A 23,585-nucleotide genomic window follows, 5' to 3' on the forward strand; every position below is an offset into this window, starting at 1 on the left:
TTTCAATATTTCATTCTTACAATATTTCTATTTTAACAAAAAAAGCCATTTTTGTATAGCAATACTATAACATATTAATTAATTCAGTAAAGTTGAAAATACTTTCCTCTCTTAATTATACATCGAATTCAAACTCTACACCATATTTCTATTTCCCAATATATTTCGTATAGTGAACGTAATGAAATAAAATAATTAGTGAAGCGTCCTTTAATGGTTTTAATAGTCTTCTGAATGTTTACTAAAAATATGTGTTCCACAATAATTAGTTTCGAGTGCTTATCTATTTTTGGCATATACAAGTAATTTTCTTTTCAATCTTACTAATATTATAAATGCAAGTTTGCTTTGCGTTTGCAAATCTATCAGCTAGAACGGATCATCGGATTTGAATAAAATATTGCCCGAGTATAATGTGAAATGGAACGACGAACGAAGTATGATTAAGTTAAGGAGATCTTGGAAATCAATGCTCATTGGGATGTTTTCAACAAAATTGTGAACAATTATAAGTTAATTAAAATATTTTTATAAATTTCGATTTGAAAAAAAACCACGCCAAGCTAAGCTCATCACACATACCAGTCAGGTCAAATGCTCCGTTAACAATGAACAATAAAAAATCTGATACAATACTTAAATATCTTTAATAAAATATTATTCATATAAATATAATATTCTTAGTTATCACTTTTTCTTGCTGTTCTTAGGACTTGATAGGGTCACAAAGCTAACTCTCCGTGGAGTTTTTGGACTTGCTACTGCTTTATTTACAACTGGCTCCTTCATATCTGTCACTTTTGCTTGCTTAAAGAAATTACTTGTTTTTGAAGTCGGCGTCTCAGAATGCTTAGGAGATAAATTGCTTTTAACTGGAGATTTCCTTGACTCAGGTATAGATTTGTTTGTTTCTGCAGCTTTAGTTTTATTCTCTGTCGGTGACTGGTTATCTAACTTTGAGCTTTCTGTCTCATCATAAACTAGTTTGATGTCTTCACTATCTTCTATGACCATAATTTCATCTTTGTTATTGTCAACATCCATTTCCTTAGGCTTTATGACGTCATTACTGGAGTTATCTGACCAGGACTGCATCGCTGTTTCAACCAATACATCTATTTTCACCGGTGTCTTTTGCTGTTGGCTGTTATCTATTTTGACTTTCTTGGGAGATCTTTCACTTTTTTTCACTGGCAAATTTTCACCAGGTGTTTTGAATTTGATGAATGAATCTATTTTCGGTGTATTGTGGATTGTTGTTTGTTTTGTATCTGTTTTCATTTCTTCATTAGCATCTTTCTCATTTTGTTGTGCTTCTTCAACTTCCATTGGTTCTGAAATTATAAAAATTTATATTATTATATACTAAAGGGCTCATCAAAATAAAAATTGGGGTCTTTGAATTGGCACTTTATTTGGTTTAATTTTAACAGATATTTTTTAACCAGTTTGGATATAATGGAATGAGATATTGGCCTATAATTTAAATTAATTTCTCAGTGACTTACCTGCATTTGGCTCAGCTAATTCATCAGGTAAAAACTCTCCTAACTCTCCCTCATTGAAGGTCACGACGGAACAGAAGCCGTCTGTGCTGGATGCAACTAGGATGCGTCCACACGGTGACCAAGTCAGATCTGTGAGCCTGTGAATAATTGTTTATGATAAAATGCTATACTTGTGATGTTTACAATTTTATCTGAAAAATGAATACTCTATATGTTCTATTATACAATATAAAGTAAAAGTAGTAAAGTAACAGCCTGTAAATTTCCCACTGCTGGGATAAGGCCTCCTCTGCCATTAAGGAGAGGGTTTGGAACATATTCCAAACGAGATGAATTATAAACACAAATTAAGCACATATATATAGTGGTGCTTGCCTGGGTTTGAACCCGCAATCATCGGTTAAGATGAACGCGTTCTAACCACTGGGCCATCTCAGCTCACTTATACAATATATTGTGTAACAAATGTGGATTCATTGTTATCTGCCTTAGTACTGTACCTGGTGTAGTGCACGTTGGACACGAGGGCGATGGGCGTGCGTTGCTGCGTGTCGTACAGCACGAGCGAGCGGCGCGTGGCCACGGCCAGCAGGCGGCGCGCGCCGGGGAAGGCGGGCGCGGGAGCGGGCGCGCGCGGCGCCAGGCGGCGCGGGCCCCAGCGCAGCGCCAGCGCCGGCTCCGAGCACGGCAGCACGCACACCGGCCTGCGGGACACAGCCATCAGCTTATACCGACACTTTGTATCATGTTGCTCAAGGAGGCGCCACTGACGCGCACGTTTCATACTCTCAATGTGATAGCAGACATGGTGGATTTGTTTTGTTGCATCCTGAGTGAACTCACAATAGTTTCTACTTTTTTTTATGGTATAAGTTGGCGGATAAGCATTTGGGCCACCTGAGGGGAAGTGGTCACCATTACCCATAGACAATGACACTGTAAGAAATATTAACTATTGCTTACATCGCCAATGTGCCACCAACCTTGGGAACTAAGATGTTATGTCCTTTGTGCCTGTAGTTACACTGGCTCACTCAACTACTTGGAATATATCCTATACAATATAAACATTCAAATTTTAAATTTATTTATTTATTTTCACTCATATAATATTATATTTTTAAATATAAAATACAAACATATAAAATATATTTAAAAATATAAAATACAGAGGCCAACCAGTGGCGGGAACAGGGTCCAAGCCACCGGTGGTCAGGGCTCCAGAGAGAGGAACTTCCTCACAATACGAGCCGTGCCGAGGAGTACTGCCTTCTGCATCAGGCCCTTGACCCAGCTACCCAACGAGAGCCTCTTAAGGTGTTGGTCGAGGCTCTTGGCCATTAGGCCATTCGCTGAAACAACTATCGGCACAATAACTGCTGTATCCACATCCCACATGTCGACAACCTCGTGAGCTAAGTCAAGATATTTTATTTGTTTATCTTTCTCAGCCTTCACGAGATTCTCGTCATGAGGGATGGTGATGTCAACAATTATCGTGCGGCGCTCTGACCGATCTATCACCACTATATCAGGCTTGTTGGCGACAACAGTCCTGTCAGTGATTATATATCGGTTAAATTTTAAATATTATTGTAATGTACTTTAATATTGAATTATATACTGTTTTGCATTATAAATGTTAATAATTATTGAATTCTGCAAATTCTATAAATTCATACATGCTGTATCATCAATAGTTGATTAATATTTTACTCACACTTTCAATGAGTATCTTGTATAAATGTAAACAGCATTCATGGGTTTCATGTCAAGTTTGCCCTGTTCTGGCTCGATCCTGCCAGCGGGCACTGGAATATACAAACATTATATGTTACTAATGTCAGTTATACTTTAGAGTTAAAAAGACTATAATTATAAGTTTAATGAAACTGATTATTCAATTACATGAAGACTTTTAGAAAATAAGAGTATTTCATGAATCTTACCAGCAATGAGAAGTCCATCAGGACTAAACTGTAATCTTCGGAAGTATGTTTGCAAAGTATCATCATGATATAGACGAACTTTCACATCATGTAAAGCATGTTCTTTAGGGAAGGGAAGTATTGCCTTACTACTGCGTGACACCACTTTCTTTGTGTTCACATCAAATGTGCGGAACACTCTGAAAATAAGTTTAATTAGATGTCAGAAATGTACTACCATTTTAAATTTACATTTCAATGTAGGGATATAAAAAATTCAAACACCAAATTAAATGTTTTGTTTTGATATATTTCAATGTATGCATAATAAATGCCAGAATTAAATTACCGATCAGTACTCGTAGTAGCTATTAGTTGGCCTCGAGGATCCCATGCTACTCCTTGCACAAAGCCTTTGTGGTCTGACACTATGGAGCTATAACGACCTCGGCCCACATCCCAGATAAGTAATTTGTTGTCAACAGACCCTGATGCCAGTTGTAGTGATGAGCTTGACCAACTCATATCTAACACATCTTCCATGTGACCACGGAGAGTCTAAAATATTAAAGTTCAATCACTTAGTTCCATTAATTTAAAACAATGAAAATGTTAAAGAAAAACATTGATAGACTAAATAAAATATTGAGCCTAAATAAAATTGTTTAAGAAGAAATACCAACCTTATGAATTACCCATGACTCTTTATACTGTTCCTCTCCTTCCATTGGTGGTACTGGATCTTCTGTTTTTTGTTTCCAAACAATAATAATTGATTCATCATCACCAGAGGCTAAGTATTGACCGTTTGGTGACCATCTCACGACATTTACAGCTTTTTGATGTCGTGTTAAATCTGCAGCTACTTCTAAATTTATGGATCCTTTTTCTGTTGTCGATATATACCATATCTAAAAAGATGCGATAATTGATATACTGAGTGTAACAAATTAAAAAAATATTTATAATTAGTAATGATAATTGTTTTTATATTTACAAGAACATGAGAGTCGGTGCCTCCAGTGGCAAGTCGCAAAGGTTCATTAGGTTCAGATTTTGGCTGGAAGTCTACACTTAAAACTGGATCTCTATTGTGCCACGATATTTCAGGTATTGCGAATTTCATATTTTATTGGTCAATTGTTGGCGGTTTAGATATTCAAAATAACTCGTAAGCTTAACACAAAACAAACTGTATGTGCAAAGTTAAATAAAAACAAACTTGTCACTTTTGGCGCGAAGCAAACAGTTTTAATATTAGCAAATAGCATAGAGATTTATATAGATAATAAATACAGATTTCGAAATCTGGTGAAATGTTAATTATATCTATTTAAACTCAATTATTTTTCATTAAAATATACTGAATTTATTTAAAATTTCAATTCCCAATAATTACTTTGCATAAAGCATAATAATATATTTTTTAAAATCTTTTAACTCATCCTCAAACGACAGGAGGCTCTGCTAGTAAAAAAAAAACCATATTCAGTTGTCAAAGTCAAACGCGTATCTCTTTCTTTCTAGTTGACGTTTGGCTGGTTGATATCAGACAAAACGAAAATGGTGTGTGTATTTTAAAAATATCCTTTAAAATCTCATCAAACGTTTAATAAATTAGTGGATTGATTAGTGAAATAATTATGTTGTGTCATTATCTTAACAGCGACGGTCGTATTTCATGTTCGGCATTTATATATTTCAGGTGAACGTACCAAAACAGCGGAGGACATACTGCAAAAAATGCAAAGTCCACAAGGTACACAAAGTATCACAGTACAAAAAGTCCAAGGAAAGGCACGCCGCTCAGGGTAGAAGACGTTACGACCGTAAACAGCAAGGTTATGGTGGTCAGTCCAAACCCATCTTCAAAAAGAAGGTATGTTGGTGACTTATAACCTCTATTCCTTAAATAACCGATCATCATTATCGGTTGCTTTTATCTATTTAACCGATTTTTAGTCGAGAATTAAGTACTTTTATAAATGTAAAGTATTTTAAATTTGAAGAAATGTGTGCTAGTCTTGTTACTAATAGTTTATCATGGCGTATTATTATGCTTTTTATAATACTGACAAACTTAACTTTAGTTATAGCGGTACCTAAAGAAATTCGTTAATGTGTTAATGTTAAAATTTTATTGCTTCTTTCGAGAGTTTAATTACTTATTATGATTAGTAGATCCTTGTAGTAGATACTGTTTCTGTTAGTATTTGTATGTGTGTATGTAATACTTCATCACAAATTGAGAGTTATCTCTGAATTGTCACACAGAAAAATAGTGTAAGTTTTTAATATGTTATGTTTTTAATAGGCGAAAACTACCAAGAAAATTGTACTCCGTCTGGAATGTGCCGACTGCAAGGTGAGATCACAAGTTGCACTTAAGCGCTGCAAGCACTTCGAACTTGGCGGAGACAAGAAGAGGAAGGGACAAATGATCCAATTCTAAACTGCCTAATAAATAAGATTCCACACTAAATTGGTTTTTATTTGCAACACTGAAATTATCTATAGACCCCACATTCATAAAAATAAAAATACCCTAATTTGAACAAGACTTTCATTGGCATTATAAGTTTAATATTAATTGAGAAAGATGGTATTTTGATTCAGTTAAATGATCTAAATACGGAAATAGCTAATTCAGATAACTGCAATGTTATATTTTCAATGCTAATTGAACTCAATTTTTTTACTTTACTTTTTAATATAATTTAAACCAAGAAGAATTTTATTAAACCTTTATTAACTATATCAATAATGTAACAGCTTCAGCATTGTACTATAATTATTATAAACATTAAAAAATATACTCAATTTTGTAGAAATACAATTTGAAATAACAGTTTTTCAAGCTCAACTTATAAAAGTAATCATTTCTTCATTATTTTGTCTAATTCATTGGGATCAAGTCCTTCCAGTGATATTTTTAATTTTACAGCATCTATTGGTACACCAACTTGTACCATTTTAATAAATCTTTCATATTCTGGTTTAATTGTTTCTATTGTATTGTTTTCAGGTTTATTGTCGTTGTCATTGTTAGTAACTGTTTCGTTTATTTCTTCTGGTGTTTCAGTTGTAGATTCCTTGGGTTTAGGATTATCTGTTTCTGTCGCTGTTTGTGCTACTTCAGGAATTGAAGAGAGCTGTGAATAAATAACACTTATAAATTCTCCTTCATAATTATATACATTTATCATATTTATTAATTTTACATATATACATTTATCAAATTAATTTCATACCCTTGCTTCTAGTAAAACCATTGTAGCGTTGATTTTCTCCAGTTTCCTCTCAAACAGCATCATTTTCTGTTCACATCTTTTGGCAAAATTATTTAAAAACTGTACTGTTGTTATTACAAAGTGGTTTACAAAAGCTAATGTACGTTTTTGTTGCAATGCTGCTATCTGAAATTGTTTTTAGAATATTAAGTAGGTATATTGTGTTATAGATTGTTATTAATATTATTATACTTAATATTGTCATGATCTTGTTACATACCTTTGATAAGTCTAAGTTGGCAATTTCTTGATTTACTATTGTATCCTGCATTTTAAAAAGACATTCACGGCGTATAAATAAAATATTTATTTTTGTAAAAACTTAAAATGCCTGCATTAACTAGTCATTTCCTTGCTAAGTAATTACTTTTTTGTAAAAAGTGATCACAGTTTAGATTTTTCCAGTTTCGTTAGTTTTATTTATAGTATAATTGGTCTATTGAAGATTAGAGTACTATAAGTACCTAGTTAGTAGTTAATCATTTTATACAAGAAAAAGAAATAAAACTTTAGTGTTTACCTATTTGTCAATAAAATGAGTATTGTAAATTAACCGATTAGACATTATGAGCACAGATTAAAGAAAGTATAAAAGTGTATGAAAAACAAAAACACAAAAGTGATAATGATTAACTGTGGCAAAGAGTATCATAATAGTCGTAATAAATGTTATTTGTTATTACAATGAATACTAATATTAATAATACACATTTATCGTGAGTTAACAAGCATAAATAAATTTTTCAACTGAGATGAGATGAATGAGTAATGTCATAACGTTTAAGTGACAATGACAACCCTAACAGGCTAACGTCATAACAATAGCAACGCGCTCTAGTTTCGATTTATATGAAAATTCTACAATTTATATTTCTAGTCAAAGACCTAGTATCCCCAATACGTTCAGAAGTTTTAAGAAACTGTTTACAGACCTAGCTACCAAATATTGTATAATAAAATGGCAGGGGAAGTTGTAGTCGACGCTTTACCTTATATTGACCAGGGTTACGATGACCCGGGAGTTAGAGAAGCGGTAAGATTTAATGTTATTACTAATATAAATCGTGTATAACATAGTATTGATGTAGCTAACATCAGATAAACAGAAATTGCATTTTGAACTTTATAGTGAGATAACAGTAGTTTTGATTCGTAAAAGATTCGTAAAGATTCACGTAAATACATAGTAAATTTTGATTCATGATTGAGTAATCATCATTTATGAAGTGTTATAATTTCTTGAATAATATTTAAAGGCCCTAGCAATGGTTGAAGAGGAATGCCGAAGATACAGACCAACAAAGAATTATCTTGAAAATGCTGGCCCCGAGCCAAGTACAGCATTTGAAACACCAGCACTGCAAAGAGAGATGGAAAGGGTCCAACAACGTTTGCCTATGGAGCCTTTATCAATGAAGAGGTAAATTTTAAAGGCATGCTTGGCATCAAGGATGAGAATACTAGACACATATATAGTGATTTCATCTTTCTACAGTTTTTTTTTATTTCTTTTTCTAAACTAATCAAAATATAATAAAATTCTAATCCTTGCCTCACAACCTTACGTATATAAAACCCTTACCTTAAGTATATAAAACCCTTTATAAGTATTATATATCAACCAATTTTCAGATATGAGTTACCTCCTCCACCAGCAGGACGACTTGGTGAACCAGCAGCCTGGGTGGAGGCTGTGGACAATTCTCATGCACAGCTCTCACATCAGGCAACTAGGGTCCTGAACTTGGAGTTGCAATTACATTACAGTACAGAAGCCTGGCGTTCCTATTTAAATGTCCTACAAGCTCTAGTGATCAGATCTCAGAATGTACATTCACAGCTACGGTAAGGGGACTATAAAAAATACATGTCATGAAATAAAAAATGTTAAAACAATGATTCTGCTTTATGTACTGATGCTAAAATTGTATTTTGATGTATCATATATATTTTTAGGAAACAGATAGCAGCTGTAAATTGGGAACGTAAAAGATCCCAGACAGCTAGTGGTGCACGCCTGCGAGCACTGCGTCGGCGATGGGCACAGCTTGTCTCTGATAACTATCGTCTTGAGAGGGCTATAACACAGCTTGAAATACAATTAGAGAAGGTGAGATCATTCTTAAAAACTGTTTTTTTTTTTATTTTAGTCTTTGACTAAAATTATTGTATAAATTATCTTTTGACAATTATTTTATCAACTTATTGATTCTAAATAACTCCTTAATAGATTAGATTAAATTAGTGAAACAAATAGAATAGTAAAAATTATCTTTTTTAGAAAATTTTTCTTACTCCTACTAAAATACATTATATTCATACTTATAATCATTTGTTTACTATGTAGGCAAAAGGTCAAGCAACAGCTGATGAAGCTCCAGAAATGGATATGGAAGCAGTCAAAAACTTGCCTGATAAACTCAACTCTGAAACAGAGAAAGAAGTGCAGAAGAAAATAGAAGATATGTTTGCAGATTAATTAATTTTAATTTAAATAAATTTATATTTTTAAGTACATTTTTTGTTATTAATTACAAGCCCACCTATTAACTTATAAACAACTAATTTCTTTGGTTCCAAAACGAGAGAATAACTAGATCTAGGGAATAAGTTAATTGCAGCCTTAATGTTAGTAACTTCGTACTATTTTCTAGATGGATTGTTAAAAGGTAAAAACTAAAAACTTTAGAGAGAGATTAAGACTCAAGGTCACCAGGTAGTTATTGTGTGTCAGGGCGTCATGGTAGCATGCGTAAGCGATCTCTTGGCGCCCGCCGAAAGACAGAGAGGGTACCGCTGGTTTTTTAGTGGGTAAACCCGGTGGACCTGCGTGCACTCGGTGTCCAAGAAAACGGGGGAGTCCCACACACCCCCCCACTTTCCACCACGTGGGGGAAGCGCGTAAAGCGTTTTTCCAGCGAAAAAAAAAAAAGAAAAGGTAGTTATTTTTCAATTATTAACTATTTATTACCTGTGAATACGAGAATGCGAATGAACTGTTTTGTCAAATATAGATTGTCAGTTGTCATTTGTCAATATTATTTTTATTAAATTTAAAAATGGCGGACGATGCATCCAGCAGTAGTGCCTGTGCCGGTAATTCTGTTGATAATTCAATAAATCAAGATGAATTAATTATGAAACAGCAACGTGAAATAGAAAAAGAGGTAAAGCGAAAAAAAACATACATTCGCTATCGACTTTTTAATTAAATTTCTCTCTTTTTCTCCAGTTACGAGGTAACAATGACACGATGTTTGTATTTGTTTTTAGATATCGGAGACCATTCCTCTCGTCGGAGATCTCGAAGCGCTATCAACTTTAGAAAAAGAATACAATGAAGACCCCATTTATTTGTTAAAAGTCAAAGATCTATCTGCTAAATACAAAAACATTAGGAGAACAAGACCGGACGGCAATTGCTTTTTCCGTGCATTTTCGTATGCTTATTTGGAGCACCTCCTCACTGATAAAAATGAATATGATAAATTTTACGAAATAGCCAAGAACTCAAAAGAAATACTTGTCGCTTTAGGATTTCCTCAGTTCACTGTTGAAGACTTTTATGAGACGGTGAGTTAATGTTGTTTATAACACACAAATGAAAAAAAAAAACACTTTTTGTTGTTTAGACAACAAACAATAATATTGTAATGTTTTAATTGACTTGACAAAAACTTTATTCATTTAATCATTGAGGATAACTTGTCAGCACTTGTAGGGTTTGCCGAGAATATAATATATTTAATTCTATTGTGATGAATGGCTTCAAACTATGCAGTTTTGAGTGTTATCTTTTATTTTGTTTTTTAAGTTTATGGAAGTCATACAAAGAGTTGGCGAACAAGCAGGTGGGTCCCTGGAAGAGCTGGGATCGATTAGAGAAGAACTACATGATAAGTTTAATAAACAGGGTTACTCAGACTATATAGTGGTGTACCTGAGACTCATTACTTCTGGTCAGCTACAAACTCAGCATGACTTCTATCAAAACTTTATTGAAGGATCCCGTACTGTTACTGAGTTCTGTAGACAGGTAAGTGGTTAATATAAAACTAAATTATAATATATAGTACTGTTTGTCACATTATTGTTAAGTTTTTTGGTGGAGATTTATATTATTTTTTTTTTGGTAACCAACCTATGCTATATATTCAATATCTGTAAATCTGGCTACTGACAGTAGCCAAACTGCAAAATAGCAAAAATAAAATTTAAATAACAATAGACTTTTGAATATCATAATTTAACAATATGTAATTTTAAAAATCAAGTTGGTGCTCCAAAGCTTTAACTTATTCTATTATTGTCATAAAGAAATATTTAATTTGCTTCTTTAATAAAAAAATACCCTATTTTTACCTATGTGGTCATATCTAGATCTACAACACTGCAATATGATTTATAATATTGATGTTCATTTGTTTTTTAGGAAGTAGAACCAATGTACAAGGAGTCAGACCACATTCATATCATAGCTCTGAGCAATGCACTTAATGTTGGCGTAAGGGTTCGGTATATGGACCGTGGGGAAGGTAGCCAGGTATAAAAACACTGTATTTTTAAAATATCATCTAATGAAAAATTCAATTTATCCTAAAATATTCTTTGGAAGTTTAATATACACATTAACTGGATAAAATTTTATTATATTTATTGCCTACATGTTCAATACTTCTAATTTATTTTTACCATTCCAGGAGGTCAAGATATATACAGTAATTAGTTTTAGTTTATTTTTATATATATTAAAGCATTTAATGTTATTAATTCTTATGTTAATAAAGATTAATTTTTAATAAATACAATTTTTTTTATAGGTAATTGCTCACGACTTCCCCGAGGGCGCCAAGCCTCTTGTCCACTTGCTGTACCGACCTGGCCACTACGACATTTTGTATGCGTGATTGTGTTGCGCATTTAATACATATTAAAGTTAATTATCTTACTCATTTGTTGTTTTTATTTTAATAACATTATATGAAAATAGTTTATACATTCAAGTATAGTACAAAATTGAGTAAGGTATGTAATTCAATTGAGTGTATTTTGATTTGTCTGGAGTAGTTAGTTAAATGCAAGAGGTGGCTGAGTATTTTAGAGGAGACTGGCTAACAGATACTTGAATCATTCAAAGAAAAAAAAAAGCTAGATATAGATATTTCGTAAAAAGGCAATGTCTCGTAGTATTATTTATTTACTTTTCAAGTTAAAATACTGAATCTTATTTATTACATTCAAATAAAGAATAAAGTAGAAAATTATGTCAAAATGGAGATTATCTGCAGAAATAAACACCATCTGGTTGTCGTTTTGGTTTCATTCCTGCAAAGAAAGCCTTAATGTCTTCCTCCTTGACAATTTCTTTTTTGTCTTTAAAACTTTTTAGGAAGTCCAGTAATTTATCTCTCATTCTATTGTATTCAGTAAGAGCATTTATTTGTTGGACTCTGTCTAAAGACGACAATGCTTGCAATCCTTTTTCATACTGTGTTGATGGTTCACCATTTATTTTTTGTTTGCCTAAGCTTTCATAGGCACTAACAGTGTCTTCAGGATCAGTTAAAAATAAAACTGAAAGGTCATTATACATTGACAAACATTCTTGGCAGGTGCAGAGTTTCTGTCGGAAGTTTGACGGCCAAAATGTAGCTCCTTTGTATATTTTTTTTATTCCTTTCGGTCTTATACAAAGGTTGTCCTCAAGTTTTGGTTTTTTAGCTTCTACATTATCAGAATTTTCTTCACTATACTTTCTTTTTTCTGAGCTACCAGATTCTACTTCCTTATTACAGCTAGATTCTTCTTTTTTAGTACTGCTAGATTCTAGTTCCTTATTGTCACTTTGAGTAGTTGCCTCCATAGAATTGTTATCTTCTCTAGGTAAGTTTTTCAATTGATTTCTATTTTCACTTTCTGACTCTGTTGAGGTAATGATATTTTCAGAATTCATATGATTATTAGAATTATTTTCATTTTGTACTATGGTTTCATTTGAAATTTTATTTGCATCAGTTTGACAGTTTTCATTACCAGTTATAGAATTTTCTGCATTGTCAGAAGTGGGTTTAATCTCTGCTTTTGGTTCATTTGTCATTTCCACAGGGTCACTATCTTTTGTTGAAGAGTCTTTGTCAATTGTATTATCATTATTCTCAAGTGTAGCTGTTTTTTGATTATCATCTTCAGGATCAGCTAAAAGTCTATCTTCTTCCATTTTCTCTGCTTCCATTGAACTTGATTTGCCATCTTCAATTTTAGTATTTTCTGCTTCATCTTTTATATTGTTTGCTTCTAATTTATTGATATTTGTTTCACTATCTTGTTGGTCCTTTGACATTTCTACAGCCTTAGACTCTTCAGAAATGTTTTCAGCATTAGTAGAACTCTCCAAATTATCACACACCATAGCAGTGTCATCAGTTGTATCTTTTGAAACTTCATCACTTTTTAAAACAGAGACTGCTTTAGTTTCACCCTCATTGATATTATCGGGCTGGCTTTGTTCGTTACTTAGTTCTGGTGTTATATTTGATGTAGTTTTTTCAGAAGATAAATTTGTTTGTGGGTCCTGTTCTGATTGTTCAGTTTCCATAGGGTTTTCTGTAGTATTTTCTTTGTCACTTTCATCTTTACTAATGCATTTATTTTCATTTTCTTCTACACTTTCTGGTAAGGTGGTATCTTTAGTAACTACACTAGTATCAAGTTTTTCTTCTGATGTCTCATCATTGGGTTTATTTTCAATTTGATTTAATTTACAGTCAGTAGCTTCTTCTGTTTTGTTACCATTGCTTAAATTAGAATTATTCGTACTACCATTAACAGTTACTATATCCACCTCAACACTATCTGTATTAATAGCTAAATTGCTATAGTCATGTAAGAATTCATTTTTATCCATACAGATTTTGCAAATCATCTCCGAATATTGCTCATTGGTTGGAACTGTCGATTCCAGGTGTGATGCATGCAACCAGTCTTCACAAATGATACATTGAATCATTTCATCTTCAACAGTTGACTCAGGGTCAGGATAGGGTCTTTGGCAGGTACAGTATAACCCACTAAAGTTCTGATTATAAAAGTTGTCTTCATTTAGGTCAGACTTTACAGGAGTAAAAGAACAGGGATGGGAATTGAACTTAGGATTGCCACAATCACATCTGAAATTACGTTTAGTGTAAAGTTCAATTAGTTCATGGTTTTCGTGGCACATCAAGCTACAAGCAAGACACACCCCAGCTCTCTTCTTTGGATCTGATTTGGCTTCAGGGCAGCAGGTCAGGCATGCATATAAAGCTTGCCTTTTTATATAGCCCTGAAAATAAACAGAAAACATTGGCTCAATAACAAAATATAAGTAGTGAGCAGAAGTATGGAGTGACATAATATAATTTATTAAACAGAAAATGTTAGTCTTTCGTCACACACACGAGCGATTGATTCAGTTGTGTATGGTTACAATAAAATCATCAGGATATAATATAGATGAATTTATAATTAGACTTTCGAAACAGTTGCAACGGTCAGTAGCAGGTGTTTTACTAGATTGAATTGACCTTTGTTGCAAAACAGATCCCAATGATTTTCCATGCTGGACATAATGAGACGTACCTTAGAATATGTGCAATTTTTATCATCCGACGCTCCTAACACTGCGTTAGCATCTTCTTCAAAATCTTCCTGTTCTTGCAAGACGTCCATCATTGTAACAACTTTTTCTCCGTCACATTCGGACATGTCGGCATCTTCACTCGTAGTTTTGATGTCGCTTGCCATTTTCCAGAGTATTACAGTTTATATTTATGCAAAGCCAACGTTGTGTAATTATTTTAACAAAGAAAGTAAAAGCCGGTTACAATACAAATGAGCGCCAACACTTTTATTCGACATAAATGTCGACCCCAATAAGGAACGAAATGAACGAATTGAATGAAATCCTGATGACATTGGGTGACAATTTAAAAAATCGATGTTGCCAAAATGCCATTTATATCGTTTTACATTTTTATAGTGTTTTAATTAAATTGAAATATATGTATTTTACCTATGAACAAAAAAATAAACATAACTTCAACATCAAAATCTATAAGGGTTAAATTCTTTTTGCTATCAAAATTGATTATTATAACGGGTTTTTGTAATTATTATTAAGATAAATAATACACTTATTTTAATAATTAATTAATTATTTATTAATTGAATATTTAAAGTAAAAATGGTACATCTAAATTTTTTCTTCCGTTCCCAACGTATAGAAAACCACTATCAGGTGTTCGAACTTTATGAAAAAACATCATACCAGGCCAGTATAAACTTTTCAAATAAACAATACTTCCATTTTGTTCGAGCGATAAATTCCAGCAGCCATTAGGTATATCTTGATCAATGGAATCTAAAAAATCCATACTATAGTTGTAGTCTGGTCTGGTTAAGAGATTAGTATTCCAACGATGCTGAGGTGGACGGATATGTAGATATGATTTAGTTAGTTTTGCTTCAGAGGCGGTTAATCCATAGTAATTTGGATTGATCACGACCGTTGAATCAGGTTGTTTTATCAGCTGCCCCCTAGAACAAATCTCGGCTTCTTCACAGATATTGCTTATCGTAGCCGCGATCCGATTCTCTTCTTTCATAAACTGGCATCGGTCGGGGTTATTCTCTTCCAATGCCTCATCTAATATTTTGATCTTTAATGAGGGATCTCCACGGAAAGGGAAGGTTGTTAGTAATGACAGATGCTTGTACTTTTTTTTCGCTTTTGGTAGCAAACCCCAGAATTTGAAGTCCGTTGTGTAAAAGTACTTTCTGTCGGCGATGGCATCCTTATTTATGCCAACAGCGATGTGATAATCTGTATCAACTGCGTGGAATTGACCCCAGTATTGAACGTAAATGAAATGATTTTCAACCTGCAGAAGTGTTAGTGAATTCTGCAATAGAGATATTAGTTCGTTGCTGAGTATTTTTCCATTGACGTTCACATATTCTTTGTACTCCCACAGCTTATGTACATTCATTGTATTTTAAAAGTTATTTAACAATATATTTTGTATGTGAATTCAATGTTATTTACATACACATATTGTAATATAGAAGTTATAGACATAGATGAATTGAATGTCAAGGTATTTTTATTTTCGAAATAGCTTTAATATGTGTCAAATATTTAATAAAAAGGTTTTACTATATATTGTAACAGATTTAATATTAAGGAACTAGTTGAGGTTTTTTTATTCGCGTTACAGTTGTTCTCGATGAGAAATATTTATCGACACTTTTACGATAGGTATTTGTTTTTTTCTTAAGGGTCATCAGAAGGGGCCATGTAAAATGATTCTCATGTCTCGAATGACAATTACGCGACGTCAAATATTTGCTAGCCCTCTGTTGGCCGTAATTCGTAATACGACCCAAAATGCGTCTAGTTTAACTTGAACCCATCGTAAGAACCGTTCTGTACTTGTGGTAGACCAACTTCTTTTTGAAATAAGGATAAACTTTCGAGACAAATTACTTATTTTACGGAAAGCGGGCATCGTATTGCTTGTTTGTAGACTCCTGGGTAACATTTATAAGAAATATAACCGTTCCAATTTATGAGTGGCGTGTATACTCATTGATGGTTGAAAAAAGTAAAAAGTATATTGAAACTGTTACAGAAGTGTATCTTATACAATATTAATTTATATATTAATTTTAATTTATGTATCATATAAGTTTTTAACTCACTGTAATTAAAAAGTAATAATTTATTCCATACATCCCTCTTATCACCGCTATTAATGCTACGATGCAATATAGGTACTCTATAGAAAGTATGGTGGAATAAATTTCAAAATTGTAGTCAAAAGTCAGAGTAGGGTCAAGCCCAGCTGTGGGACTTAAGTTTCATCAATTTATCGTCTTTTTTTTTTTACCAAAAGTACGTTTTACTGCAAAACCAATATAAAGTTATGCTATCATACAACGTAAATTATCTACTCGTCGCAAGAGGGCACTTTATTTTAAAATGGTGTTTTACGGAATCCCGTAGATTACAAATTGATTGTAATCGTTTACTAATATTTTAAACTTCAATTGTTAAATCATGGTAAGCGTGTGTTTTGTTTGTACAACCACTCATTAAATTGTCGTTGTAAGGTAGTTGCTTCTACTCTATCATAGATGGCGGTAAGTTGACCAAAATCATTTTATTATACCAAAATAGTTTGACACTATTTCGATTTCAGAACTTTTGTGTTTGTGAAAATGATCCAAAAAAAAAACACAAATAACAAGTACATTAAGTATTTTTTTCATTTTAGGCGTTTGACTATCCATGATTATATCTTATAATATACATAATATTGACTTTCGATGATGTATATGATATATTATTTTAAGATTAAGTTATGTTGATCATATAGACACGATATTTTAATACCTACTGTATAAGTACTTAATAGTTTAATGATATTGAGGTACTGTAGATCAGAGAGGCCCCAGTGGAGCTCTACTTGATTTAGTAATCTATATTGAGCCATTACTGCCTTTTTAGTGTCTAAATGTTAACCAGGAAAACACTAAGTGTAAGTTATTTATGTTTTTTTACTTTTCTTTCTTTATTCTATTAATCAATTGTTACGTTGTCTATAGTCATATACTCATTTCTTGGTGGTAGGGCTTTGTGCAAGCCCGTCTGGGTAGGTACCACCCGATCATCAGTTATTCTACCGCCAAACAACAGTACTCAGTATTGTTGTGTTCCGGTTTGAAGGGTAAATTAGACAGTGTAACTACAGGCACAAGGGACATAATATAATATCACAGTTCCCAAGGTTAGTGGCGCATTGACGATTTAAGGAATGATAATTTGTCATACAGCGTCATTGTCTATGGGTGATGGTGACCACTTACCATCAGGTGGCCCATATGCTTGTCCGCCAACCTATACCACAAAAAAACAGATTATCAGTTATGTTTTCCGAACTTTGTATCGAAATTGTAAGTACTTAATCATATTAAAATATACGCTTTTGTGAACATTAATATTTACTTCTTTTATACATACAAATATGATTTAAATATAGTTACTATATAAATCTTGACTGCGTGGAATGGTGGCAAGAATGCTCGCAGAACTATCTTCAATCATTTCATTTTACAAAATTCAACCACCTAGCAATAACTGTTGTATTCCATTTTGAAAGGTGACTGAACCGGTGTAACTATCCAGGGCACAAGGGGGAGGATATCCTAGCTCCAAAGTTGGTGGTGCAATACCAATGTCTACGGGTAGTGATAACCGCTAACTATCTGGTTCTTCATTTCTACCAATATTATAAAGTTAACAGAAAACACAGTAAAATTCTATGTTAACTTAATGCACCTTTAATTTTTTTGATTGTTTAATAAAACAAGGTTTATTTTCCTCCCTAGCAGACGTTTAACCAATCGAGCGTTATAATCTAGATGGCACGGCGCTACAAGTACTAGTTAGGAGCGCCGATTCTCCGCAGCACGCGTGCCCTGCTGAGTGCGCGATGCGCTATCTCGGCCGCGAGGGCGGCACGTGTCGAATCACGGCGCGGCGCGGCTCGAGTGCCAATCGAAACACGTGTTTTGTTCCTTATTGTTTAATCGACTTGCTCAGCGAAGTACGTTTTACGACGTTTAGCGTAAGTGCGGAAATGTTCTTTTGATTTTGTAAAGTTTATCGATTGCAAGTGCTTTTGTTATTCGAGGGCGTAATTTTTTAATAGAAAAGGGTAGAAAATCAAAATCGATATTTTAGGTTCGAATGTTCTGCGCGCTTGCATGTATCTAAATTCTTTCAAATCGTGTGTGCATTGAGTGGGAGTGTAAATTGTGTGATTGCATTTTTCAAGATCTCTTAGACAAAGTGAATTGTTATCATTATAATATCATCAGTATTATATTTTGCTATGAACTTGAAATTTATCCCATGTTCAAGCAAAAGGACGTCTTAAATAAAATATTAACTTTAAATAGTTTCAGACAAAGATTAGTCTTGTGTAATAGAGGAAATAATTCCACCTGTTATGCCTCATATTATAATTCCCTAAATATAAATTAAATAATTAATAATATTAGTTCCCGTTACAAGTTGCCTTATGCCGTCATTTGTTTGAGAATCGTAAGGATTCAAATGCAGTAACTTACTATTTAACTTTTTTTGAAACAATGTACACGTTTAATGAAAACTGAATAATATGTTCTTTCTGATATTGAGTCTGATGCAATTGGCATGCCAGTCATATCTCTCATTAATTTATGCGAGACGGTATAAATACGAGATATGCGCTTAACACCCAGAATCTAACTCTCATTATGATATATGAATACCGATAGTTTCGATATTATAATATTATAAGCTATTAAGGCATTATTGTTAATTTCGAAATTTAAAACTGTCATAATAAATAAAATAAAAAATATCTGTATTATAGCTTTCGCGGAAGTTTTTCCGAAGTGACAGGTACGACTGGGCAATTATCAAGAGAAAATCCTATTCACTTAAGCTTGGCAATGCACAGGCAAGCCTTCCGGCGTTACAGATACTTGTAGTAAGGCGGTAAATGAGCAGCTTACCTATGTACCAGCTTCGCCATAAAAAATATGTTTGTAAAAATCAGGTGTATAGATAAAAAATGAGTTTTCTCATCGTTCATTCCAAATTTGCATTAAGACATGGCGTTTCACCCCCTAAATAATTGTAGCTAAATCCGTGAATGTTTAGTATCACTATGAAGGTGATTGTGTGAATTTATTTATGAATTAAATTTCATATACCAGTACGTCTATTGTCGAATGTGTTTTTAATAATTTGGCTATTTATATTATCGGTTTCCAGCGTACCCATATGCGATTTCAAAGCTTTACAAAAATATTGGTCTCGAATAAAGGCCACAATGCAATTCGCCATACGCGCCTCAATTCAGAATCAATCAGTTTCTCCCAGACTTGTTTCAGACACCGTGTCTGTTGCGCAAGTGGAGCGAGTGAGCAATATCAATGTGTTCGACCAAAAACAATGATGTCGTTCCCACAGCCTCGCCCCGGGCCGACCCGGGCCGCCCCGGACCCTAATGCCCTGTTAATGCCCCGTTAATACTTTGTACTCTATTTTGTTTTTTATTTAATTGTTTTTGAATGAGGACGCCACCGCCTCGGGGTTATACGTTGCAAAGAAAACATACTTATTTATAGCTCGTTATTTTCACTGGCATGTTGATTTTTGAGGATTACTTCTTGATATATTATTATGTAACATTCATTAAAATATAAAAATTATAGTAGAATTATTACTTTATTTTTATATTGTGCATAACCAGATGTCTACGAATGTTCTTCGTAACGTAGTAATAATTTAGTAACAAGTCCATTAATTACTCCTTAACTTTGAATGACTTACAAGTCGTGCAATAAACAAATAACTATGTGCATATCGTGTGACACATCGATTTTCCGCCTCCTAGAATATCCAATTTAAGAGTGTGAATTAAATTGGTTCTTTTATCATCATTATTCTAAGGGTAGGAGGATGATATTTATATTCGCTCTGCTTTACACAGTTTTTATTTTTGACTTGCTCCTCATTCTAATGCCACATGAGGTATGTACAGAAATCCTAGGATAAATACACGATACGCGGTGTTTGTAAATTTCTAGTTCTAATGGTCTCGCGAAAGAAGTTAGTCGTTTGATTTGAGCCTGAATTATTTCAGATTGTGTTAGATATTTTCATCCCATTGTTTTATGTGTGTGATAGAATAGAGTGCGTTATTTTTATCCCAGTATGTGTGGGCAAATAACAAATCATATTCATCATCCTCCTGCCCTTATCCCAATTTACGTAAGTCAGCACAGCAGGTCTTCTTCATCCATACCTACTTCCCTATGTGACAACAATTTTTCTACATTCTTACCACCTATATTATCTTTTACAGAATTCATTCATAATTTCATTGGTCAATAACAAACCAAAGCTTTACAATAATTCACTTTAGAAAGTGTTACATTTCAACACTGAGTTTATTTCAATGAAAGATATTAATTAATACGTTATCTTGTTACATATAATGGTATAACAATCAGCACCTAACAATAGATTGAAACTTTAAATTAATTCCAATTAGTACGCAAAAAAAAAAATTTCACAAACATTTATCCCAATTAACAAAGTTCCCACAATCGATATCGCAAAATTCGATTACATTCCCACAATTACGGAATGTAAGAAAAGAAATGAAGTCATATATTCAGTCGAGTGGCGATTTCGTTGGTGACAAAGGGCGGGAACACTGGGCGCGGAACGAAATCACAGATTAAAAATTATTTGTGCTAAACACGCCGCCATTGTGTTTGTTCCTACGCGTCGCTGGCTCAAAACTAATTGCTCACGATTAAACGTTTGTTATGAAGATTAGGTGCAGTGAAATCTGGAGAGTCATGAGAAAATTGAAAGTTTCTGCGTTGATTTTTGGACTTGCCATTGTTCTGCCGTATGTTATGTTTAATATTATGGAATTACAGCTAAGGTGAAAGCTTTTGTGATCGTATATATTTCCGTTAGGTTATCCCTTGTTTTAATTTGATAGAGAATATTCATCGATCAATATTATAAATATAACATAAAATATAATTGCGTGCTTTAAAATAACTTTATAATTGTGTAGACATGATTTATAAAAAAAATAAAAAATCCCAAGAGGGCCGCGTGGCAACGTATCTGGCACGCGTCTGACCAACGCGATGATAAACTGCGGAACGAGTGTAACGTTGTTGCCAGCGCGAATAATCATCGCATGATGGGGTTGCAAGTTAAAATAATTGGCGCCCCGCGGGCAGACGCGCGCTAATGTTTTGATAATGACGACTGGCCGTATTGAGACATTTTGTTTTCACATTTGTATATTATTCTATGGGGGCGATGTTGTTTTGTAAATAAGAATATATTTTAACAATACACTTTGTTTTTGCTTGTTTTAAAGTACAATAAACATTATTACTTTCCGTAGATATAATATAACTGATGCTCATATCTGTAAATTTAGAATCAAAATTATTTTATATAATCTGTAAGTGTTTTTTATTTAAAATAGTTTTTATGGTCTTATTTAAAATTCTTCAAAGTTAAAAACGGTTAGTTTCGACTTTCGACATTCGTCAGACACCTTACGTAACAAAAGCCTGGGTAACGGTAGCTTCGAACAGACCCTGACAGATGGACTGACAAAGTGTTTGATGGATTGTTGTGGCTTGTTTCAGAATTAGTTTTTACATGTGTAGCGAAGCTCAAACGACATTCACATTTGATTTCGGTAAAATGAATATTCATATTTTGTCTGATTCCATCTCCATTCTCTGACATTTTAAATTTAACTCATATGCTTCGTCCTTCGATTTGTTATTCCGCAGTCTATAATGTAATCAGAATATTTTCTTGTAAAATATTTTAGTATAAAAACAACAAATACACGAATTATTCACCACACTGCATTATGGGCCGTATCGTTTTAAATTTTTATTCCAGAGTGAGGCTTTTCTATGATTTCGGTGGCAAGTTGTTAGTACCGCTCATTGGTAGGTATTAAGAGAAATATTAATCTTCCAAAACATCATCAAAGCATCAATAACCATGAGAATTAAGGTGTTATGTTTCTTGAATCTGTAGTTACACTGGCTAACTCGCCATTCAAACTAGATTACAACAATACTAGAAATAGTTGTTTGGTCGTAGATTATACTAGCGGCCCGCCCGGGTTGGCTCGGGTGCAAAGCTGATACTTAATGCACTACAGAATTAGTTTATTTACGACATCACATTAGAAACTTTTAAAATTGTCAGTACTTTACTATATCGTCCATATAATATATACAAAAAAGTTTCCTCTCGAAACATTCTATCTATTAAAAAAACTGCATCAAAATCCGTTGCGTAGTTTTAAAGACTTAAGTATACATAGGGATATAGGGACAGAGAAAGTGACTTTGTTTTATACTATGTAGTGATAATGTGGTTCTATGCTGACAAGCTTGCACAAAGCTGTACAACTAAGGAATTATTAATGGTACAGCTTTAAATACGTATAGTATATTTAGTAAATTAATACAATATGTAACTAAATACAGCGCAGACCTTAATTTTTTTAACGTCTGTAATGTTATTGTACCTGCTGGCAGAGGTTATTAAAATGCATATTTTTATTCAAATTACTTGCTTTTATTTTATAAAATCGATTTTAAAACCAATCAAAATAATGTACTGTTTATTTTAATTAAATGCGAAACATGCTAACCAATTTTAATTACACTAACAGCGGGAACATTATTTCTTATACCTCTGTTTTTATACGTCCCGTTTTCGCATAACGCCTTCAATTTATTTGATCACGCATATTGTGAAGTGCCTTCTCAGAAAATGAAATTAAAATGTCAGAAGCTGTGTGTTCAGACAAAGGCCCATCAGACGCCACCACTTGGAACGTCAAAAGATTTACTTATAACCTACATAGATACTAAACAAACGAAATAAATTTCGTATCTATGTAACGAGCCACAGATAAAGGGTGCGGCATCTGCATGAGACTCGACACGATCAATTATGACCATTGTCAGAAACCGACAATACGATTTTAACACGTCGTCGCATATTGAGACATTTACTGTATAAAAGACCCACGCTCCACGGCGTTTGTGCTAACACTGATCGGTTTTCGACTTTAATGTTCGAAATTTAAAAACGATTTTTGTCTATGGTCTACCGTTGACAGGTGCGCTCGGAAACCGGGCCAACCTCCCACTGCTTGTCAACAATGAGACAGTTGTCGCACAAAGCGAAGTTACGA

The 23,585-nt window shown here is 33.4% G+C and overlaps 7 protein-coding genes across 7 annotated transcripts; 3 read left to right on the forward strand and 4 right to left on the reverse strand.

The window, feature by feature from the left end:
• Nucleotides 1–628: 628 nt before the first annotated feature.
• LOC124531665 (chromatin assembly factor 1 subunit B) lies at nt 629–4,684 on the reverse strand. The gene is made up of 8 exons (XM_047106146.1): nt 4,434–4,684; nt 4,120–4,347; nt 3,786–3,994; nt 3,458–3,636; nt 3,229–3,319; nt 2,009–2,212; nt 1,509–1,645; nt 629–1,334 (listed from the first exon to the last, which is right to left on the reverse strand). The coding sequence occupies exons 1-8, from the start codon at nt 4,560–4,562 to the stop codon at nt 688–690; spliced, it is 1,824 nt and encodes a 607-aa protein (XP_046962102.1). The 5' UTR covers nt 4,563–4,684; the 3' UTR covers nt 629–687.
• Nucleotides 4,685–4,915: 231 nt separating this feature from the next.
• Nucleotides 4,916–5,918, forward strand: LOC124531832 (60S ribosomal protein L44). Its single transcript, XM_047106369.1, has 3 exons — nt 4,916–5,002; nt 5,142–5,315; nt 5,751–5,918. The coding sequence occupies exons 1-3, from the start codon at nt 5,000–5,002 to the stop codon at nt 5,886–5,888; spliced, it is 315 nt and encodes a 104-aa protein (XP_046962325.1). The 5' UTR covers nt 4,916–4,999; the 3' UTR covers nt 5,889–5,918.
• A 248-nt stretch (nt 5,919–6,166) lies between these two features.
• LOC124531996 (WASH complex subunit 3) lies at nt 6,167–7,278 on the reverse strand. The gene is made up of 3 exons (XM_047106609.1): nt 6,947–7,278; nt 6,688–6,852; nt 6,167–6,588 (listed from the first exon to the last, which is right to left on the reverse strand). Exons 1-3 carry the CDS (start codon nt 6,995–6,997, stop codon nt 6,313–6,315), a joined length of 492 nt encoding a protein of 163 aa, XP_046962565.1. The 5' UTR covers nt 6,998–7,278; the 3' UTR covers nt 6,167–6,312.
• Nucleotides 7,279–7,523: 245 nt separating this feature from the next.
• LOC124531995 (pre-mRNA-splicing factor SPF27) lies at nt 7,524–9,243 on the forward strand. The gene is made up of 5 exons (XM_047106608.1): nt 7,524–7,759; nt 7,983–8,146; nt 8,359–8,571; nt 8,683–8,836; nt 9,074–9,243. The coding sequence occupies exons 1-5, from the start codon at nt 7,685–7,687 to the stop codon at nt 9,203–9,205; spliced, it is 738 nt and encodes a 245-aa protein (XP_046962564.1). The 5' UTR covers nt 7,524–7,684; the 3' UTR covers nt 9,206–9,243.
• Nucleotides 9,244–9,732: 489 nt separating this feature from the next.
• On the forward strand, nt 9,733–11,678 carry LOC124531712 (ubiquitin thioesterase otubain-like). Its single transcript, XM_047106215.1, has 5 exons — nt 9,733–9,893; nt 10,000–10,299; nt 10,541–10,762; nt 11,159–11,269; nt 11,547–11,678. The coding sequence occupies exons 1-5, from the start codon at nt 9,786–9,788 to the stop codon at nt 11,631–11,633; spliced, it is 828 nt and encodes a 275-aa protein (XP_046962171.1). The 5' UTR covers nt 9,733–9,785; the 3' UTR covers nt 11,634–11,678.
• Nucleotides 11,679–11,910: 232 nt separating this feature from the next.
• LOC124531711 (putative E3 ubiquitin-protein ligase UBR7) lies at nt 11,911–14,666 on the reverse strand. Its single transcript, XM_047106214.1, has 2 exons — nt 14,344–14,666; nt 11,911–14,047 (listed from the first exon to the last, which is right to left on the reverse strand). The coding sequence occupies exons 1-2, from the start codon at nt 14,506–14,508 to the stop codon at nt 12,005–12,007; spliced, it is 2,208 nt and encodes a 735-aa protein (XP_046962170.1). The 5' UTR covers nt 14,509–14,666; the 3' UTR covers nt 11,911–12,004.
• A 270-nt stretch (nt 14,667–14,936) lies between these two features.
• LOC124532091 (radial spoke head protein 9 homolog) lies at nt 14,937–15,778 on the reverse strand. Its single transcript, XM_047106728.1, has one exon. The coding sequence runs from the start codon at nt 15,750–15,752 to the stop codon at nt 14,937–14,939; it is 816 nt and encodes a 271-aa protein (XP_046962684.1). The 5' UTR covers nt 15,753–15,778.
• Nucleotides 15,779–23,585: the final 7,807 nt, after the last annotated feature.

This window comes from Vanessa cardui, chromosome 8 (genome assembly GCF_905220365.1).
Source record: "Vanessa cardui chromosome 8, ilVanCard2.1, whole genome shotgun sequence".
Taxonomy (NCBI): domain Eukaryota; kingdom Metazoa; phylum Arthropoda; class Insecta; order Lepidoptera; family Nymphalidae; genus Vanessa; species Vanessa cardui.

What these genes read in the sequence shown, in the direction of transcription:
- LOC124531665 (XM_047106146.1), bottom strand. Translation starts at nt 4,562, where the DNA reads ATGAAATTCGCAATACCTGAAATATCGTGGCACAATAGAGATCCAGTT. An exon ending in GCTACTACGAGTACTGATCG is followed by an intron (nt 3,637 to 3,785) that starts GTAATTTAATTC and finishes ACTTATTTTCAG; the next exon opens with AGTGTTCCGCACATTTGATG. An exon ending in ACAAGATACTCATTGAAAGT is followed by an intron (nt 2,213 to 3,228) that starts GTGAGTAAAATA and finishes TGTGTCCCGCAG; the next exon opens with GCCGGTGTGCGTGCTGCCGT.
- LOC124531832 (XM_047106369.1), top strand. An exon ending in AACCCATCTTCAAAAAGAAG is followed by an intron (nt 5,316 to 5,750) that starts GTATGTTGGTGA and finishes TGTTTTTAATAG; the next exon opens with GCGAAAACTACCAAGAAAAT.
- LOC124531996 (XM_047106609.1), bottom strand. Translation starts at nt 6,997, where the DNA reads ATGCAGGATACAATAGTAAATCAAGAAATTGCCAACTTAGACTTATCA. An exon ending in CCAACTTAGACTTATCAAAG is followed by an intron (nt 6,853 to 6,946) that starts GTATGTAACAAG and finishes AAACAATTTCAG; the next exon opens with ATAGCAGCATTGCAACAAAA. An exon ending in TGGTTTTACTAGAAGCAAGG is followed by an intron (nt 6,589 to 6,687) that starts GTATGAAATTAA and finishes ATTTATTCACAG; the next exon opens with CTCTCTTCAATTCCTGAAGT.
- LOC124531995 (XM_047106608.1), top strand. Translation starts at nt 7,685, where the DNA reads ATGGCAGGGGAAGTTGTAGTCGACGCTTTACCTTATATTGACCAGGGT. An exon ending in ACCCGGGAGTTAGAGAAGCG is followed by an intron (nt 7,760 to 7,982) that starts GTAAGATTTAAT and finishes TAATATTTAAAG; the next exon opens with GCCCTAGCAATGGTTGAAGA. An exon ending in TTGAAATACAATTAGAGAAG is followed by an intron (nt 8,837 to 9,073) that starts GTGAGATCATTC and finishes TTTACTATGTAG; the next exon opens with GCAAAAGGTCAAGCAACAGC.
- LOC124531712 (XM_047106215.1), top strand. Translation starts at nt 9,786, where the DNA reads ATGGCGGACGATGCATCCAGCAGTAGTGCCTGTGCCGGTAATTCTGTT. An exon ending in AACGTGAAATAGAAAAAGAG is followed by an intron (nt 9,894 to 9,999) that starts GTAAAGCGAAAA and finishes ATTTGTTTTTAG; the next exon opens with ATATCGGAGACCATTCCTCT. An exon ending in ACCGTGGGGAAGGTAGCCAG is followed by an intron (nt 11,270 to 11,546) that starts GTATAAAAACAC and finishes TTTTTTTTATAG; the next exon opens with GTAATTGCTCACGACTTCCC.
- LOC124531711 (XM_047106214.1), bottom strand. Translation starts at nt 14,508, where the DNA reads ATGGCAAGCGACATCAAAACTACGAGTGAAGATGCCGACATGTCCGAA. An exon ending in AAAATTGCACATATTCTAAG is followed by an intron (nt 14,048 to 14,343) that starts GTACGTCTCATT and finishes GTTTATTTTCAG; the next exon opens with GGCTATATAAAAAGGCAAGC.
- LOC124532091 (XM_047106728.1), bottom strand. Translation starts at nt 15,752, where the DNA reads ATGAATGTACATAAGCTGTGGGAGTACAAAGAATATGTGAACGTCAAT.